This window comes from Heteronotia binoei, chromosome 6 (assembly GCF_032191835.1).
Source record: "Heteronotia binoei isolate CCM8104 ecotype False Entrance Well chromosome 6, APGP_CSIRO_Hbin_v1, whole genome shotgun sequence".
Taxonomy (NCBI): domain Eukaryota; kingdom Metazoa; phylum Chordata; class Lepidosauria; order Squamata; family Gekkonidae; genus Heteronotia; species Heteronotia binoei.
Window position 1 is genome coordinate 15,175,564 of NC_083228.1, and position 18,290 is coordinate 15,193,853.

The 18,290-nt window shown below is 45.7% G+C and overlaps 1 protein-coding gene across 1 annotated transcript in view; it reads left to right on the plus strand.

The window, feature by feature from the left end:
- CDHR1 (cadherin related family member 1) overlaps window positions 1-18,290 on the plus strand; it is a 106,468-nt gene that overhangs the window by 79,633 nt on the left and 8,545 nt on the right. The window contains exons 15-16 of the mRNA XM_060240791.1: window positions 9,318-9,546; window positions 11,869-12,123. Coding sequence (XP_060096774.1) covers window positions 9,318-9,546; window positions 11,869-12,123 — 484 coding nt within the window. The remainder of the gene's footprint in view (window positions 1-9,317; window positions 9,547-11,868; window positions 12,124-18,290) is intronic.

Below are 18,290 nucleotides of genomic sequence, written 5' to 3' on the forward strand. Positions count from 1 at the left end.
CTTGTCACTACCTCGCTCCTGGCTCCACCCGAAAGTCCCCAGATGTTTCTTGAGTCAGAGCTGGCAACCCTTGTATAAACACACACACATACACACATACTGCATCACACTGAAAGGAATAACAAGACTGTAGTACTGGATGATGCGATGGAGCTGATTGGTGCGGCAGAAGGTTTTGGGCCACCCTAGATAGAGCCCCAGAATGTCCAGAAAAATCTCTTCCAGTTTGCAAAAAAAGCTTCAAAAACAGTCTCAACAATGATGGCCAGGGCTGGAATTCTAGCAAGAGCTCCTTTGCATATTAGGCCACACCTCCCTGATGCAGCCAGTCCTCCAAGAGCTTACAAAAAAGAGCCTTGTATGCTCTTGGAGGATTGGCTACATCAGGGGTGTGTGGCCTAATATGCAAAGGAGATCCTGCTAGAATTCCATCCCTGATGATGACTGATACTGTTAGCGCCTTAAAAGTATTGTCTCTTTAGATACTGAATAGGTTTGGGGATAGGCTATCTCTTTTCTGGTATGCTTGAAATACAAAAGTCATCAGAAGGAATCATAACGGTGTTAAGGCTTTTTTTGAGCAGGAATGCAGTTCCAGCTGGCTTGGTGTCAAGGGGTGTGGCCTAATATGCAAACGAGCTCCTGCTGGGCTTTTTCTACAAAAAAGCCCTGTGTGAAACAATGGTGATGTCAGGGGGTGTGACCTAATATGCAAATAAGCTTCTGCTAGCCTTTTTCTACAAAAAAAGCCCTGGTGTTAATAGCTAGGCTTCTTAGCAGTAGCAGTATTAGGGACATGGCTTTTGTCAAAATCGAAGATTTGATGGGTCTGACCGGAAGTCCCACCTTCCTGGCTCCCCCCCCCCCTCCTATCCACCAGGGACTGTCAGGGGTGGGTGGAGCCATACCCCCTGGGGAGCAGTGTGGGATTTTGGGTAGAAGTGACAAAATGGCTACTGTGGTTTTTTTAAAAAATTAGGTGAAAAATCAATTGGTGCAAACTTTATTTTCGGGGGGAGCTGTGCTTTTGTACAGGAGGAGTATTGGAAAGTGTGCTTTTGTACAATGTGGGGAAAATGTTTGGTGTGCTTTGAAAACTGTATTTGAAAAGGAGAGAGCTGAAATCACAATTTCCTGCCTCACAGATAGAGCAAAATGTTTGCAGGGGCTTAGAGCGATAGGAGTTCTCTTTTCCCTCATACTGCTGTGCCAGCAAGCAAACCCAGATGGTTAAGAACAAGAATTCATAAACCCTTGAAAGGTTCACAGTCCTTTTAAGTTTTAAGTCAATGCACCCCCACTCCACCCCACCCCACTGTAAACACAGCGAGCAGACAGAGAGGGGTACGAGCATTCTAATCATTTTAAGACGGAGAAAGCAAACCTTTTACCAAGAGAAAACTGCCCTTCCTTTCCCTGAAAGAGACAGAGAGAGGGACAGAGAGAAATTACAGCGAAGTCTTAAGCAGACAAACAGCCTTTCCCCACAACATTTCTCTGAAACTAGAATGGAGACACTGTAAACACAGAATGCACCAGAAGCCCCAGTTAGAACACACACACACACAGAGCGAGAGAGAGTGTGTCAGAATGAGCTATACACACCAAGTAAGCTGAATTGAGCAATGCATATCCCAGGCAGACAGGGACTTTACTGAGGCTGATAAGAGACTGACCTCCCCGCCAGGCTGACGAGGAGGGACTAGATAAGCAGGGTTCCAATCAAGGTAGCTCACTAGATGGAATTTACTCACATCTAACAACTGGAAAGAAGGTTCTAGCCAATGGCAACATGCACAATCACATGATCCTTTTCACCCTATGCCTGCATTTCTAACGCTGTAGAGGAATTCCGCCCCCCCCCCACTCCCTTCTTTCCCTACAAAACTGTGAATGAGTTTTAAAAAGCTGTCTCCCCTGACTTGTTCAAACCACACAAACACAAAGCCTTTATAATTAATAAGGAAATTAAAGAATAAAAACACATTTCGCAACATGTTTTAAAATAAAATGACACTGCACTATTTTTGTAGGAAAAATCTTTGGGGTCAGACCCTGCAAGATAGACCTTGGTGCGCACAGTCTTCTCAAAGAGGTTTTTGCAGTTATTAGGAGTTGAAGTCAATCTTTTTTTTTTTCATTGGCACAAAGCACGATTCTCATGCAGCAACTGTCCAATGTATTCTAGTGCAATCCAAAGCAGAGCTTCATTCTTCTGAGTCCACTAAAGTCAGTGGGCTTAGCGGGGTGGAACTCTGTTTAGGATTGCACTGTTGAAGAGCGATCCAAAACAGGTCCAGGGCTTTCTTTTTTTGTAGCAGGAACTCATTTGCATATTAGGCCACACACCCCTGATGTAGCCAATCCTCCAAGACTTGCTTTTAGGCTCCATTGTTCAAAACCTCTGGGAGAATTTTGCTGAACTTTTAAGATTTGAAAAACTTTCTAATATTCCCCCTGCACACACACACCCCCAAAAATGGGAAAATTAGCAAAACCTATAAAGCAGACAGATGGAAATCTTCCTCATGCCACTGTGGCCGCATAGAAGAAAGTAATTTGGGTCAGCCATAGCTATGGCAGGAGTTGTCCTTGAAAGGGCAGCTGCTGTGAGAGCCCACCCACCTCACAGGTGTCTGTTGTGGGGGGAGAAGATATAGGAGATTGTGAGCCACTCTGAGTCTCCGATTCAGAGAGAAGGGCGGGGTATAAATCTGCAGTCTTCATTTTAAAAGTATGATGGGAGTAAGGTTTTATGATGACGATCATTCAAGAAGCATTTTAAGGTAGATGCTGAGCTGACCTACTTTAGTCCACCTTCCGGTGATGTCAGGAGGGGTGTGGCAGATGCAAATGAGTTCTGCTAATGAGCTCCAGCACCTCTTTTTCTACAAAATGACCCAGAGTGTTACCACTCCTCTGGGGCACACGTGGCCCGTCCCCATTCTGGCAGCATGCCACATGCCATCTGGCCACCCCAGGGCACTTCACATGATGCCAGCTTGTTTCCGCGATGGGTGACTGCCTCCCCAAGCTACCCATCTGTATCCAGCTTTAGTCTTTTGCTGTAGAAAACTGTACTCATAGCTGCTTACAAAGTGCAAACCAATCGAGTATAATCATAAAATATCAAAATGCGATAAAAGCCCTATAAAAATAGGAAAACGCATCAGCTCGTACTTGATAATGCTTGTTTGAGGAAATAACTTTCCAGCTGCTCATGAAAGGGAACCAAGGCTGTCTCCTGAGGTTTTCCTGGGCACGGCACGCCGCAAGAAAAGATTAATGTTCTTATTTCAGTGCCTTGTATGCAAGTAAAGATTTCTGGTACCATAAAGATCTTTACAGTCTACTGTTTGACAAGGGGGGGGGGGGGGAAGCAGAACGAGAGGAGATCCGAGTTTAACAGAACAAATCTGAGCAAATGCACAGCGCAATCCAAAGAACACTTTCTTAAGAGTAAGCCCCGTTGAATTGACCTTAGGGTTGCCAATCCCCAGGTGGGGGTAGGGGATCCCCCAGTTTGGAAGCCCTCCCCCCACTTCAGGGTAATCAGAAAGCAGGGGGAGGGGAGGGAAATGTCTGCTGGGCACTCCAATTATCATAGGGAATAATGGAGAATTGATCCACAGGTATCTGCAGCTCTGGGGGGGGCTATTTTTTGAGGTAGAGGCACCATATTTTCAGCATCGCATTCAGGGCCTCTCCCCAAAATACCCTCCAAGTTTCAAAAGGATTGGACCAGGGGGTCCAATTCTATGAGCCCCCCCAAAAGGCACCCCTAGGCTTTATTATTTCCAACGGAGGGAAGACATTTAAAAGGTGTGCTGTGCAGTCCCTTTAAATTTCATGGCCAGAACTCCCTTTGGAGTTCAATTATGCTTGTCACAACCTTGCTACTGGCACCACCCCCAAAGTCTCCTGGCTCCACCCCCAGAATCCCCAGATATTTCTTGTAATTGGACTTGGCAATCCTACTTGATCTGAGTAGGATTCTGGATAGATCTGTTTAGGATTGTACTGCTCCCATACAGGGCTTTTTTTGTAGAAAAAGCACAGCAGGAACTCATTTACATATTAGGCCACACCCCCTAACACCAAGCCAGCCGGAACTGTGTTCCTGCTCAAAAAAAAGGCCTGATGCCATATATATACTTTCTGCCCAAATCTGTGCTAACATTTATCAAATCCATTGGGTTCAGTGTAAAGTTTGGGCATTTTCGCACTGACCTTACGCCGGAGCGACGTCCCTCTTCACCGCGCAGCATCTGCGCGGATTTCGCACTAATTGCTCCGCAGAACCCAGAAGAGCCGCAAAGTCCCGCGGCTTTTGCGTCGCAAATGTAAACTGGTTTTTGGCGGTTTACATTTGCGACGCAAAAGCCGCGGGACTTTGCGGCTCTTCCGGGTTCTGCGGAGCAATTAGTGCGAAATCCTCACAGACGCTGCGCGGTGAAGAGGGACATCGCTCCGGCATAAGGTCAGTGCAAAAACACCCTTAGTGACTTTTAAACAGGTCTCCTTCTGAGCAGGAATGCACAGAAATGCAGTTCTGGCTGGCTTGGTGTCAGGGGTGTGTGGCCTAATATGCAAATGAGTTCCTGCTGGGCTTTTTCTACACAAAAGACCTGCGTGAAACAATGGTGACATCAGGGGGCATGGCCTGCTATGCAAAATGAGTTCCTGCTGGACTTTTTCTACCAAAAAAGCTCTGCTTTTCTTTGCCATGATTAGTGGTGGATGTTCTGTACGAAGGACAGCTGTGCCTTCCTGTTGCCTCCAGACTTGGAGGACGGGAAATAAGACTGCAGTCATTTATTCTAAATCCTTTAAAATGCATACTTGGGGGTAGTCCACTTGTACCCAAGGGGAATACTCAGCACGCAAATATTTTGATCCTGCCTCTAGGATCCAAGGGAAAAGATTTGTTCTCGCCTTTCTTCTTCTAAAAAGCGATTCAAAACAAAGCTAACAAAATAAGCCAAATTTTGCATCCTTCATGTTTTCCTTGTCTGCGTGGCTGGCAGACTTATTTTATTCAGGGTTTGATTTAATACCTTGTTCTTACCAGCAGCATCCAGATGCAGTTCTTTCTTGCTTCAGCACGGGGATTGCGTTTGGGGAGAAATCCGTTGCGCTCTGTCATTCAGAAATATGAAAACTGTTAACAAGAAACAGAAGCAAAATGGCTTCAAAATGAAACCTGAAATGCCTGACAATGAGTCTCGTGAAACCTAGATTAATCAAATGCCTCTTAAACAATATAATCATTAATATCACTATAAATTCCAAAAAAAAGGTAAATGTGCAAGAGAACAAGATTACACCGTCCGTTTCAGTTCATCATGTCAATTCAGACTTCAAGCACTCAATGACTATTCACCCGGCTCCGCGGGAAGAATAAAGTGCCAGTGCCAACCAGATTTCAAGTGCAGACGATTTTAGTTTTTCAAAGATGTTTCTTCTGTTGCAGGTGTTCTATTAAAACTTCCGTCTTTTTAAAGCAATTTTAAATTCAGCGGGTTTTCACAGCCTCTAACAGTAAAGCTGCCTGTAATACTGTTTCACTTTCCTTTATCTAAGAGACGTTTCCCACACATCAACGCACAAAGAAAGCACTTCTTATAGCACTAGCTCTTGGAGAAAACTAGAGCTGGTGTTACGAGAAGTGCTTTCTTTGTGCGTTGATGTGTGGGAAATGTCTCTTAGATAAAGGAAAGTGAAACAGTATTACAGGCAGCTTTACTGCTAGAGGCTGTGAAAACCCACTGAATTTAAAATTGCTTTAAAAAGATGGAAGCTTTAATAGAATATCTGCAACAGAAGAAACATCTTTGAAAAACTAAAATCATCTGCACTTGAAATCTGGTCGGCACTGGCACTTTATTCTTCCCGCGGAGCCGGGTGAATAGTCATTGAGCGCTTGAAGTCTGAATTGACATGATGAACTGAAACTGACACGATGAACTGAAAGGATGGTGTAAACTTGTTCTCTTGTACATTTACCTTTTTGGAATTTATAGTGATATTAATGATTATATTGTTTAAGAGGCATCTGATTAATCACATAGATTTTCGAAATAATTTTCAGACTTTTTCATTATTTTTCCACATTTTTTTTGCGGCTTGATATTATGTGACAATAAGTCTCGGCAAACAAAGAGGCCCTGGAGGTCTTCAATAATATTCAGCATTACATCTAAACCTATCATCAGCAGGGCTTTTTTTGAGCAGAAACACTCAGGAAAGCCGTTCTGGCTGGCTTGGCATCGGGGGTGTGGCCTAATAGGCAAATGAGTTCCTGCTGGTTTTTCCTACAAAAAAAGCCCTGTGGGAAACAATGGTGACATTAGTCTGTCTGTCTGTCTGCCTGCCTGCCTGTCTGTCTGTCTATCTATATGGAGAGCCAGTTTGGTGTAGTGGTTAAGTGTGCAGACTCTTATCTGGGAGAACCGGGTTCGATTCCCCACTCCTCCACTTGCAGCTGCTGGAATGGCCTTGGGTCAGCCATAGCTCTGGCAGAGGTTGTCCTTGAAAGGGCAGCTGCTGTGAGAGCCCTCTCCAGCCCCACCCACCTCACAGGGTGTCTGTTGTGGGGGAGGAAGGTAAAGGAGATTGTGAGCCGCTCTGAGACTCTTCGGAGTGGAGGGCGGGATATAAATCCAATATCTTCTTCTTCTTCTATATCCCCCACATTCTAAAGCAGAATCAGGGCGGCTAACAGTCATAATAAAACCAACAATCTCAATTACAGGTATAAAATGATAAAACAAAACAATGTACAATTTAAGACAAAATATTGGTCTATACAGAATCTTAAAACAGAGGCGTATCAGGTTATATTAGATCGTCTATTTATCTGTTGGTGGTCCTTCCGGTGAATTAACGGTTGTAGATTCAGTTCCAAACGTAGGGTTGCCAGCCTTCAGGTGGGGCCTGGAGATCTCTTCTAATTACAACTGATCTCAGATGACAGAAATCAGTTCACCTTGAGAAAATGGCTGCTTTGGAGAGCGGACTGTAAGGCAATATGCCCTACTGAGTGAAATTTGCCATTGCCTTTCTCTGCATAGAGCCAAGTGGTGCAGAATGTTAAAGCTGCAGTACTGCAGTCCTAAACTCTGCTCACGACCTGAGTTCAATCCCCAGTGGTAGCTGGGTTTTCAGGTAGCCGGCTCGAGGTTGACGCAGCCTTCCATCCTTCCGAGATCGGTAAAATGAGTACCCAGCTTGCTGGGGGGAAAGTGTAGATGACTGGGGAAGGCAATGGCAAACCACCCTGTAAAAAGTCTGCCATGAAAACGTTGTGAAAGCAACGTCACCCCAGAGTCAGAAACGACTGGTGCTTGCACAGGGGACCTTTCCTTTTCCTTTCCTTCTCTGCATAGTGACCTGGTTATTTTTTCTCTGCATAGTGACCTGGTTATTCTTTGGTTTCCTATCCAATTACGAACTTCCTGGGCTGACCCTGATTAGCTTCCAGGATCAGGCTAGTCTGGGCCATCCAGGTCAAGGCTTGAAGAGATTCATTAATTTGTGCAGGGCTTTTTTAGGGCAGGAGCGCACAGGAGCGGCGCTCCACCTGAGCTGGCCAGAGCTCCAGCCAGCACGCTGGGGAAGGCAACTTTAAATGCCTCCCCAATGACTTCAGGCAAAGCAAGTGGCAACACAGTAAAGAACAGCAGGAAAACCAAAAAAAACTGTGTACAAGAAATAGATACATTCCAAAAATTTATTGACTCTGTGTCAATTTTTTAAGCGCTCCAAGATACCGAGTAACACAGTAAAAACAATTTCTTTCAGGAGGGGAGGTTCCACTAAAGAGAAAGGACAGTCCGTTTGCTTATAAGGTCCACGTTCACAACAAGTCTTTGCACATTTCCAAACACTCTGTGTGGAATCAGACACTCCTCTTGAATGATGTGGCTCCCAAAGAAAAATAAACGTCTGGAGGAGAAGTACACCTTACGTGTCAGTCGATTTCAGACCACGTTTCGCATTAAAATGCTTTTTCAAGAGGCTTACTCTTCTGCAATATTCACAATTCGACGTCAAGCAAAAAAATCTTACGGCATTTCCATTTTGCCTAATGGAAATGTGCGTAGACTTGTTATGAACGTGGACTTTATAATTTATTTATTTATTTATTTTTCATACTTATATCCCGCCCTCCCCGCCAAGCAGGCTCAGGGCAGCTAAAGGACTGTCTTTTCTCTGTAGTGCAACCTTCCCTCATAAAAGAAATTGTTTTTACTGTGTTACTTGGTATCTTGGAGCGCTTAAAAAATTGACACGGAGTCCAAAAAGTTTTTGGAATATATTTATTTCTTGTACATAGTTTTGGTTTTTCCTGCTCCCCCGTTGATTCAGCTTTCCCCAGCATGCCTTCTTATTTATCATTCCTTTACTTATCAAATTTATATCCCGCCCTCCCCCGACAGGCTCAGGGCAGCTAACGACAGCTTAAAAACATTAGCAATTAACAAACATACCATTTTAGAAATAAAATATATAATAAAACATTTCTATGCATATTAAAAGTCCAAGGTGGCAAGTTTCTAATTTTCATTATATTCGTTCAGTGAGATTGTGAGTGCTGTAAGGCAATAGCCACTCTGTGTGGGACAATGGTGCCATCAGGGGGTGTGGTCTAATATGCAAATGAGTTCCTGCTGGACTTTTTCTACAAAAAAAAGAGCCCTGATTAACGGTATACCAGAACTGCTTGTTGCTGAATTAACTATTGTAGATTCGGATTCAAACAAACCCTAACCATTAACCATTAACCCTAACCATTGAAGACCAAACGATTCGGTCTTACAGGCCCTGTGGAATTGTGGCAGGTCCCGCAGGGCCCTGATGTTTTCGGGAAGGGCCTTCCACAATGTGGGAGCGATTACCGAAAACGCTTTGGCTCTAGTGCCGGACAGTCGAGCTTCTTTCGGTCCAGGGATCTTAAGGAGATTTTGAGACCCTGAACGTAGTGCTATCTGGGGTATGTATGGGGAAAGGTGGTCCCGAAGGGAGACAGGCACACTAGGGGAAGGCATGGGGGAACTCCTGCTGGGCTTTTTTTTTAAAGAAAAAAAAAGTCCTGGGTTTGTTTCCTTATACTGTATTTTGCTTTTAAGTGTTTGTAGAGAAGTGGTTGGTGATAAGCCTTGTAAATAATATAATTCAGAGACAGGATTGGCACTAGAGTCACCATACCCTGAAAGGGGGTAAGAATCTCCATATGGTACCTCTGAACACAGCCCTAAAGAGGCCTGACCTGTTTAGGAGGTGAACGTCATCCTCCTTTCTATCCTGTTTTCCAGATTCCTGATCCACCCGTCTACTGGGATTATCTATACCCAGCCGTGGGCCGCATTAGATGCTGAGGTTGCCTCCAAGTACAACTTCTATGTGAAAGCAGAAGACACAGAAGGGAAGTACAGCTTGTCTGAAGTCTTCATTACTGTGCTTGACGTCAACGACCACTCGCCGGAGTTCAATGAGAACATCCAGGAGAAAACCATGATTATTGGATCACCAGTGAAAGTGCAGGTGAGTCGCAGTATACTAACCTGTTTCTTTTCTACTCACTTCCCCCATCTTCAAGTCCAAGAAGAGCTAATCATCTACCAGTGCAAATCACTGTGCACACACATGCACACAGGGGTGGAATTCTAACAGGCACTCCTTTGCATATTAGACCACTCACCCCTGATGTAGCCAATCATATGAACATATGAAGCTGCCTTCTACTGAACCAGACCCTTGGTCCATCAAAGTCAGTATTGTCTTCTCAGACTGGCAGAGGCTCTCCAGGGTCTCAAGCTGAGGTTTTTCACACCTATTTGCCTGGACCCTTTTTTGGAGATGCCAGGGATTGAACCTGGGACCTTCTGCTTCCCAAGCAGATGCTCTACCACTGAGCCACTGTCCCTCCTCCAAGAGCTTCCAAGGCTCTTTTTTGTAAGCTCTTGGAGGATTGGCTGCATCAGGGGGTGTGGCCTAATATGCAAAGGAGCTCCTGCTAGAATTCCACCCCTGCATGCACACGTGGGGGAGAAGCAAGGAGAGAAGAGAGAAGAGATCCAGGTGAGTGTTTTGGGGGAGATGTTAGAATGGAGGAAAATTTGATGGAATTTTACAGATATGACCTTAGGGCTTTTTTTTTTTAGCAGGAACACAGTTCTGGCTGGCTTGGCATCAGGGGGTGTGGCCTAGTATGCAAATGAGTTCCTGCTGGACTTTTTCTACCAAGAAGCCCTGTCCATAGTAGTCATAATAGAACAGGGTTCCCAAACATGGCACCCATTGACACCTTTCCTGGAATCCACCAAGTATTTTTAGAAAGTGAGCAGGGCCAGGTGGGGCTTTCGCCCAGCAAGACTTCTGATTGAATACTGAAGATTCTATTGGCCCTGCAGACTTTTCAGAAATGTTGCTTCTGCAGGAGCTGTCAACACAACACAAGGATCTTCACTGTGTGAGTGAAGGCAAGCTGTGGCAGACACAAACTCCACCTCCTGCACCAGCCATTACGCGGCTGCATCCGCCATGCTGGGTCAGAATTTCAAATGTGCCCACAGGCTCCAAAAGATTGGGGACCCCCTGTAGTAGAAAGACAAGAAGCAAAAATGCCTGGCATAGTTGCTTAAATGCGATATGTGCAAAACAGATGGAGGAGTCCCAGTCCTATGAAGAATGGTTGAAGGAGCTGGGGATGTTTAGCCTGGAGAGGAGGTGGCTGAGAGGTGATAGGATCACCATCTTCAAGTACTTGAAGGGCTGTCATGTAAAGGATGGTGAAGAATTATTTTCTGTGACCCCAGAAAGTAGGACATGAACCAGAAGTTTCCAGCTCAACATTAGGAATAACTTCCAGACAGTTAAAGCAGCTCCTCAGTGGAAGAGGCTTCCTTGGGAGGTGGTGGGCTCTCCTTCCTTGGAGGTTTTTCAACAGAGACTAGATGGCCATCTGAAAGCAATGAGGATCCTTTGAATTTAGGGGGAACTATTTGTGATGCAATGTCACCCCAGAGTTGGAAATGACTGGTGCTTACACAGGGAACTACTTTTAATTTGAGAATTTCCTGCATTGTGCAGGGGGTTGGACTAGATGACCTTGGGGGTCCCTTCCAACTCTTTGATTCTTGGAATAATACACTCACAAAAGCATATGCCTCAAAGGTGCCATTTTGACTTCATTTCATCCCCACTCACTAATGAATACCATGAAACCTTTAACCCCACGTTCCTGTTAGACCTCTTGAAAGTTCCTTTGCAATTGACTCGCATTCCATGAATCATAGAGCTGGAAGGAACCTCTAGGGTCATCTAGTCCAACCTCCTGCACAATGCAGGAAACTCACAAACACTTCCCCCTAAATTCGCAGGACCTTCATTGCTGTCAGATGGCCATCTAGCCTCTGTTTAAAAACCTCCAAGGAAGGAGAGCCCATCACCTCCCGAGGAAGCCTGTTCCACTGAGGAACCGCTCTAACGGTCAAGAAGTTCTTCCTAATGTTTAGCCAGAAACTCTTTTGATTTAATTTCAACCCATTGGTTCTGGTCCTACCTTCTGGGACCATAGAAAACAACTCCACACCATCCTTTATATGACAGCCTTTCAAGTACTTGGTGATCCTATCACCTCTCAGCCGCCTCCTCTCCAGGCTAAACATCCCCAGCTCATTCAACCTTTCCTCACAGGACTTGGTCTCCAGACCCCTCACCATCTTCGTTGCCCTCCTCTGGACCTGTTCCAGCTTGTCTATATCCTTCTTAAAATGCGGTGCCCAAAACTGAACACAAGACTCCAGGTGAGGTCTTCCCAGAGCAGAGTGAAAATGTTCCGTTCCATCATCCCCCTCCAAACAGGCAATCGACCAAGATGCAGAAGAACCCAACAACGTAGTAGACTACACCATCATGCAAGCTGATCCAGCCAATGTCTTTGACATAGACTCAAGCACGGGAGAAATCAAGCTGAAATCCTATATCCGATCCTTGGACATCATTCACAACATCACCAACTACAAAGACTGCATTTGGTCCCTGGTCATCCAGGCCAAAGACCGGGGCTCTCCTTCGTTTAGTACCACCGCTCTTCTGAAGATTGATATCACAGATGAGGTAAGAGAGAGAACACTGGAGGTATAATATAGTAAAGCGGGTGGGGTGAAGATACATGCTGTGGGAATCCAATTTATAATCCATTGCAAAATTTCCATTTTGGAATATGGTAAGGTTCGATCGGGAAGAATGTGGGAGTGTCATTCCTTGGAAGCTAAGCAACTTCTGTCTTCAGTAATTAGGCTTGCAAACTACAGATTGCAAAACTCCTGGGGATTTGGGGGGGGGGGAGAAGGGGGGTGGGTTAACCCAACAAAAGAATCAAGAACCGAAAAGGTTAGTTAGAAAACAAGCCATGGCCAATGGTTAAGAACGTAAATACAGAATAATTGTAAGTAAAAATTACATGTACTTACTGCAAAACCATTTCAAAAACGTATAAGGGCCAATGTGCTCTATCGTGAAGGCATGTTGGATCTAATTTGGCATTTTCACCTGCAGGGCTTTCTTTTTTTGGTAGCAGGAACTCCTTTGCGTATTAGGCCACTCTCCCCTGATATAGCCAACCCTCCCAGAGTTTACAGTAGGCCCTGTAAGAAGAGCCATGTAAGCTCTTGGAGGATTGTGCTATATCCAGGGGTGGAATTCTAGCAGGAGCTTGTTTGCATATTAGGCCACACCTCCCCAATGTAGCAAATCCTCCAAGAGCTTACAAAAAAGAGCCTTGTAAGCTCTTGGAGGATTGGCTACATCAGGGATGTGGCTTAATATGCAAAAAAGCTCCTGCTAGAATTTCCCCCGGCTATATCAAGGAAATGTGGCCCAATATGCAAAGGAGTTCGTGCTACAAAAAAAGCCCTGATCATATGTACTTTCTGGAGCAAACTTGGAAGGCACACACGCAATATTTTTCAGCTTGTATTCATCTACAATTGACACAAGGCTAGTCTCTAGGAGGCCTCCCAAAGAATATTTTCCCCTGTGTCATTTGATTTCGTGTTTGAAAAATTCTCTTTTGGTCCTATGTCCACTTGTTTACGGCCTTCTGATTGTAACAGGAGCCTAAATGTGCCTTATATGGTGTGATGTCTGAGGAAGGTGTCAGGTCATAAAGTGTTTCCTCTTGTGCAAATGTCACTTTCATTAGAGTTTTGGGGGTGGAGCCTGGGAAGGGAGGGCTTTGGGGAAATGGAGGGGCTTCATTGGGTATGATGCCGTAGAGTTCACCTATCCAAGCTGCCGTTTCCTCCAGGGGAACTGATCTCTGCAGGGCCAGCCCTAGACTGTCTGGCACCCTAGGAAAGGCTAACTTCTGGTGGCAGACTGAAAATATAACGTCACTGGGTCACATGGGGTCACCTGATTTGGCGCCCTCAGAAGGCCAGTGCCCTAGGCAGTCACCTAGCTTGCCTTCTGGCAGGGCCAGCCCTGGATCTCTTTCACTTGGAGATCAGCTGAAATCCCAGGTGATCCCCAGACACCATCCAGAGGCTGGCAACACTGTCAGTAACAGAACAAGGGTAAGGTTTTGGAGCACTAACTCTGGCATAACCATCATGGGGGTACAAGAAGAACCCCTGTAATGAATATGCATAAGAACATAAGAGAAGCCATGTTGGATCAGGCCAATGCCCATCCAGTCCAACACTCTGTGTCACACAGTGGCCAAAAAACCCAGGTGCCATCAGGAGGTCCTCACACTGTTGCCCCTCCTAAGCACCAAGAATACAGAGCATCACTTGCCCCAGGGAGAGAGTTCCAACAATACGCTGTGGCTAATAGCCACTGGTGGACCTCTGCTCCATATGTCTATCCAATCCCCTCTTGAAGCTGGCTATGCTTGCATCTGCCACCACCTCCTTTAAGGGAAGTCATAATGTATTGAATGCAATACATTAACAGGTGAAATGCCATTACATTGTGTGATTTTCCCCAGTACAGAATATCTAGGTATTGTTTCAGAATGAGTAGAAGAAAGTTCATACCTTAACTTGCTCAGAGGCTTAGTAAGAGCAGCAGGCCAGGCCGGGGGGGGGGCACCACTACTGCATCTCATTGGATGAGTGCCTACAGCCTGGCACAGATTTAGCCATGAATTGCTGCAGATCGTGAAGCAGAAAACTTGGTCATTTCCGTAGCAGTGCTCTTCAAAGTCCACAGCCTTTCTTATTTCCTTCCAAGAGTTTACCTGTCACTCTCTGCAGGTCTCAGAATAGCTGTGATGACTCCTGTTTTATACGTTTGACTTTTTTTATTATTACATAAGATCTTCCAGAAGATATTTATTTATTTATCTATTTAATCCAGGGTGCCATTCTCAAGGTGAATCACAATTAGCCAGGGCTTTTTTTGTAGCAGGAACTCCTTTGCATATTAGGCCACACACCCCTGATGTAGCCAATCCTCCAGGAGCTTACAGTAGGCCCTGTACTAAGGGACTCGTAAGCTCTTGGAGGATTGGCTACATCAGGGGTGTGTGGCCTAATATGCAAAGGAGTTCCTGCTACAAAAAAATGCCCTGCAACTAGCAACTATAAGAACAGGGGTATACATATAACCCATAGCAGCATTCATTAAGAATAAAGTCTAATACAGGCAATATCGTTGAACTGAAATAACAAGAAGAAGAAGAAGATTTATACCCCATCCTTCTCTCTGAATCAGAGACTCAGAGTGGCGTACAGTTTCCTATATCTTCTCCCTCCACAACAGACACCTTGTGAGGTGGGTGGGGCTGAGAGGGCCCTCGCAGCAGCTGCCCTTTCAAGGACAACCTCTGCCAGAGCTATGGCTGACCCAAGGCCATTCCAGCAGCTGCGAGTGGAAGAGTGGGGAATGAAATCTGGTTCTCCCAGATAAGAGTCCACATACTTAACCACCAAACTGGCCATTCAGGTTACAAGAATGTGCTCACAGGCACTAGTTCAACAGATACAGTTATTTCTGTTAATGTGATTCGGTGAACTGAATTGCTTTGGAGTGCCTGTGTGCCCCATGACAAAAGACTTATCTGTTCAACTAATTCCTGTGAGCACATTCCTGTGACTTTTAAAGTGACTACCTGTTAGCGCGGTTCTACAAATTCGGTGGCTATTAGCCACAGTGTATTGTTGGAACTCTCTGTCTGGGGCAAGTGATGCTCTGTATTTTTGGTGCTTGTGGCGGGGGGGCACAGTGGGAGGGCTTCTAGTGTCCTAGCCCCACTGGTGGACCTCCTGATGGCACATGGGGTTTTTTGGCCACTGAGTAGCAGAGTGTTGGCCTGGATGGGCCATTGGCCTGATCCAACATGGCTTCTCTTATGTTCTCTTAAATTATATAAACATTGAGGAGGCTTAGTAAGAGCAGCAGGCCAGGTGGGGGCACCACTACAGCATCTCGTTGGATGAGTACCTACAGCCTAGCACAGCCAATTGATTTAGCCCCAAATTGCTGCAGATCGCAAATTACAAAGAGACTACATTAGTATTAAATCAGTATTTTATTTTATGATGTATCTTTGGAGTATGAATTGTGAAGGTTCATTACTTCCTGCTTGGTGTTATTGTAGCCTGCTAGTGAGGGACCTTCAGGAGACTTTGCTCAGATTAGCCAAGGGACATATCAGGCGAGGCAGTCCTGCAGAAATGCGAGACGTGGGCTGAGAAGAGCATTGTAGATGATAACCAATCTCTTGAACTGAATCTGGTAAGTAAGTGGCAAAGATTTCAAGATTTTATATTGCACCAAGATCAGGGATGGCCAAACTTGCTTAACATAAGAGCCTTATAGAATAAATGCCAGATGTTTGAGATCCGCAAGACGTGAACGTCAGATGTTTGAGGGAAGGAAGGAAGGGATGGAGGGAGGGAGAGAGGGAGGGAGGAAGGAAGGAAAGAGGGAGGGAAGGAAGGAAAATAGATGGGGGAAGAGAAAGGAAGAGGTGGAAAGGACAACTTTAACTTTAAATACATACTCCAAGTCACAGACTGACTTGGCTTGTAGAAGAGAGAAATGCCTTCTCCAAGCCAGCCTACGGGACAGTGGGGACTTTGAGGGCCACACAGTATGTGCAAAAGAGCCACATGGGGCTCCCGAGCTGCAGTTTGGCCACCCCTGCACCAGATTCATTGGGCAAGAGGGCTAGAATTGTCCCCGCTTATAAAAAAGATAGCTAGCAGCTCTGTCTTCCGTAGAAACCTGGTAGACAGGGCTGAAAAGGCTGAAATGAACAAAGCTTTCGTTTTAGAGAGTAGCCACGCTGGACATAGAATAGCTAGATTCGATTCCAATAGCACCTTAGGATCAATGAGACTTTCAAGGTAATGAGCTTCTGAAAGTCAGAACTAAAGATACCTAAAGAAAGGAGCTTTGTCTCTCGAAAGCCCATAGTCCAGAAATCCTCTTGGTCAGCCCTAACCCGGATAGCCCAGGGAAGCCCAATCCCGGAAGCGAAGCAGGGCCAACCCTGACAAGTATTTGGATGGGAGACCTCTAAGGAATACCAGCAGTCGGGAGGACAGGGGCAGGCCTTATTCATCCCCTCTCCGGATATCCACCATGTCTCCAGTAGGGGGCAGTCACCAGAGGTCACCATGACTTCCAGGTGCAGAAAAAACACACACAAATCCAAAAAAAGGAAAGAAAGGAAATTCCCGTTGGTCTCTAAGGTGCTAACAAAGCTTTATAGCTGCTCGTGCTTTAAAGAGTCTTCGACTGGAATCTGATGAAGTAGGTCATTGCCCACGAAACCTAATGCTAGAATGAGCAATTTATACAAGACTCTGATTTGTTTTTTTGATTGGCAGAACATGAACGGACAGTCTCTACGAAACATTCTTTCCTTTGCAAAACCACTAAAGAGGTCGCCAGTTTGGAGAACCGAATGTCAAGGCATTCAAATCGCAGTCTCGGGCGATCTCTCTCTTGCTGGCTGTTCCACCTGAGCCTGCAGGTGGGAGATTGAATGCCGCACCCCCAACCCATCTGAAGATCTTTCTGCACACACAAAACAACGAGTAGGCTGTAACCGGGGCTTTTTTTGTAACAGGAACTCCTTTGCATGTTAGGCCACACACTCCCTGATGTAGCCAATCCTCCTGGAGTTTACACTAGGCCCTGTACTAAGAGCCCTGGAAGCTCTTGGAGGATTGGCTGCATCAGAGCAGGGGTGGAATTCTAGCAGCATCTCCTCTGCATATTAGGCCACACCCTCCCTGATGTAGCCAATCCTCCTGGAGTTTACACTAGGCCCTGTACTAAGAGCCCTGGAAGCTCTTGGAGGATTGGCTGCATCAGAGCAGGGGTGGAATTCTAGCAGCAGCTCCTCTGCATATTAGGCCACACCCTCCCTGATGTAGCCAATCCTCCTGGAGTTTACACTAGGCCCTGTACTAAGAGCCCTGGAAGCTCTTGGAGGATTGGCTGCATCAGAGCAGGGGTGGAATTCTAGCAGCAGCTCCTCTGCATATTAGGCCACGCCCCCTGATGTAGCCAATCCTCCGAGAGCTTACAGGAGGCCCTGTACTAAGAGCCCTGGAAGCTCTTGGAGGATTGGCTACATCAGAGGTGTGTGACCTAATATGCAAAAGAGTTCCTGCTACAAAAAAAGACCTGACTGTAACCAAGCTTTCATTTCTGAGGTCCAGCTGGGCAGGCAGTTCGTAGATAATTCCATCCTGCATACGTAGTTCGTAAATAACTCCATCCTGCATACATGTGAAGCTGCATGTAAGTGTCCATACAACCAGGGCTTTTTTGTAGCAGGAACTCCTTTGCATATGAGGCCACACCCTTCTTATGTAGCCAATCCTCCAAGAGCTTCCAGGGCTCTTCTTACAGGGCCTACTGTAAGCTCTCGGGGGATCGGCTACATCAGGGGGTGTGGCCTAATATGCAAAGGAGTTCCTGCTACAAAAAAAAAGCCCTGCACACAACAAGTCTTCATAGGCTAGGACCCCTTTCTGACCATTGTCTTTGTGATGACACAACCCATCAAAGGTGATCTTCCGTCCATTCACACAACAGCCAACAATTGGGAGCAATGTTCCCTCTAAGCTGCAGTCTTGTGAGCAACAATTCTACTTTGTGAGCTGCTGGCATTAAAAGTGGTGAGCGACTGCATAAATCAGCGTGCTCTGGGGTCCTCCTTCCTGAGCTCAGACAAAACTGTGTGAGCTGGAGGCTAAAGATCTGTGAGCTAGCTCACGCCGACTCAGCTTAGAGGGATTGGGACACTGATTGGGACA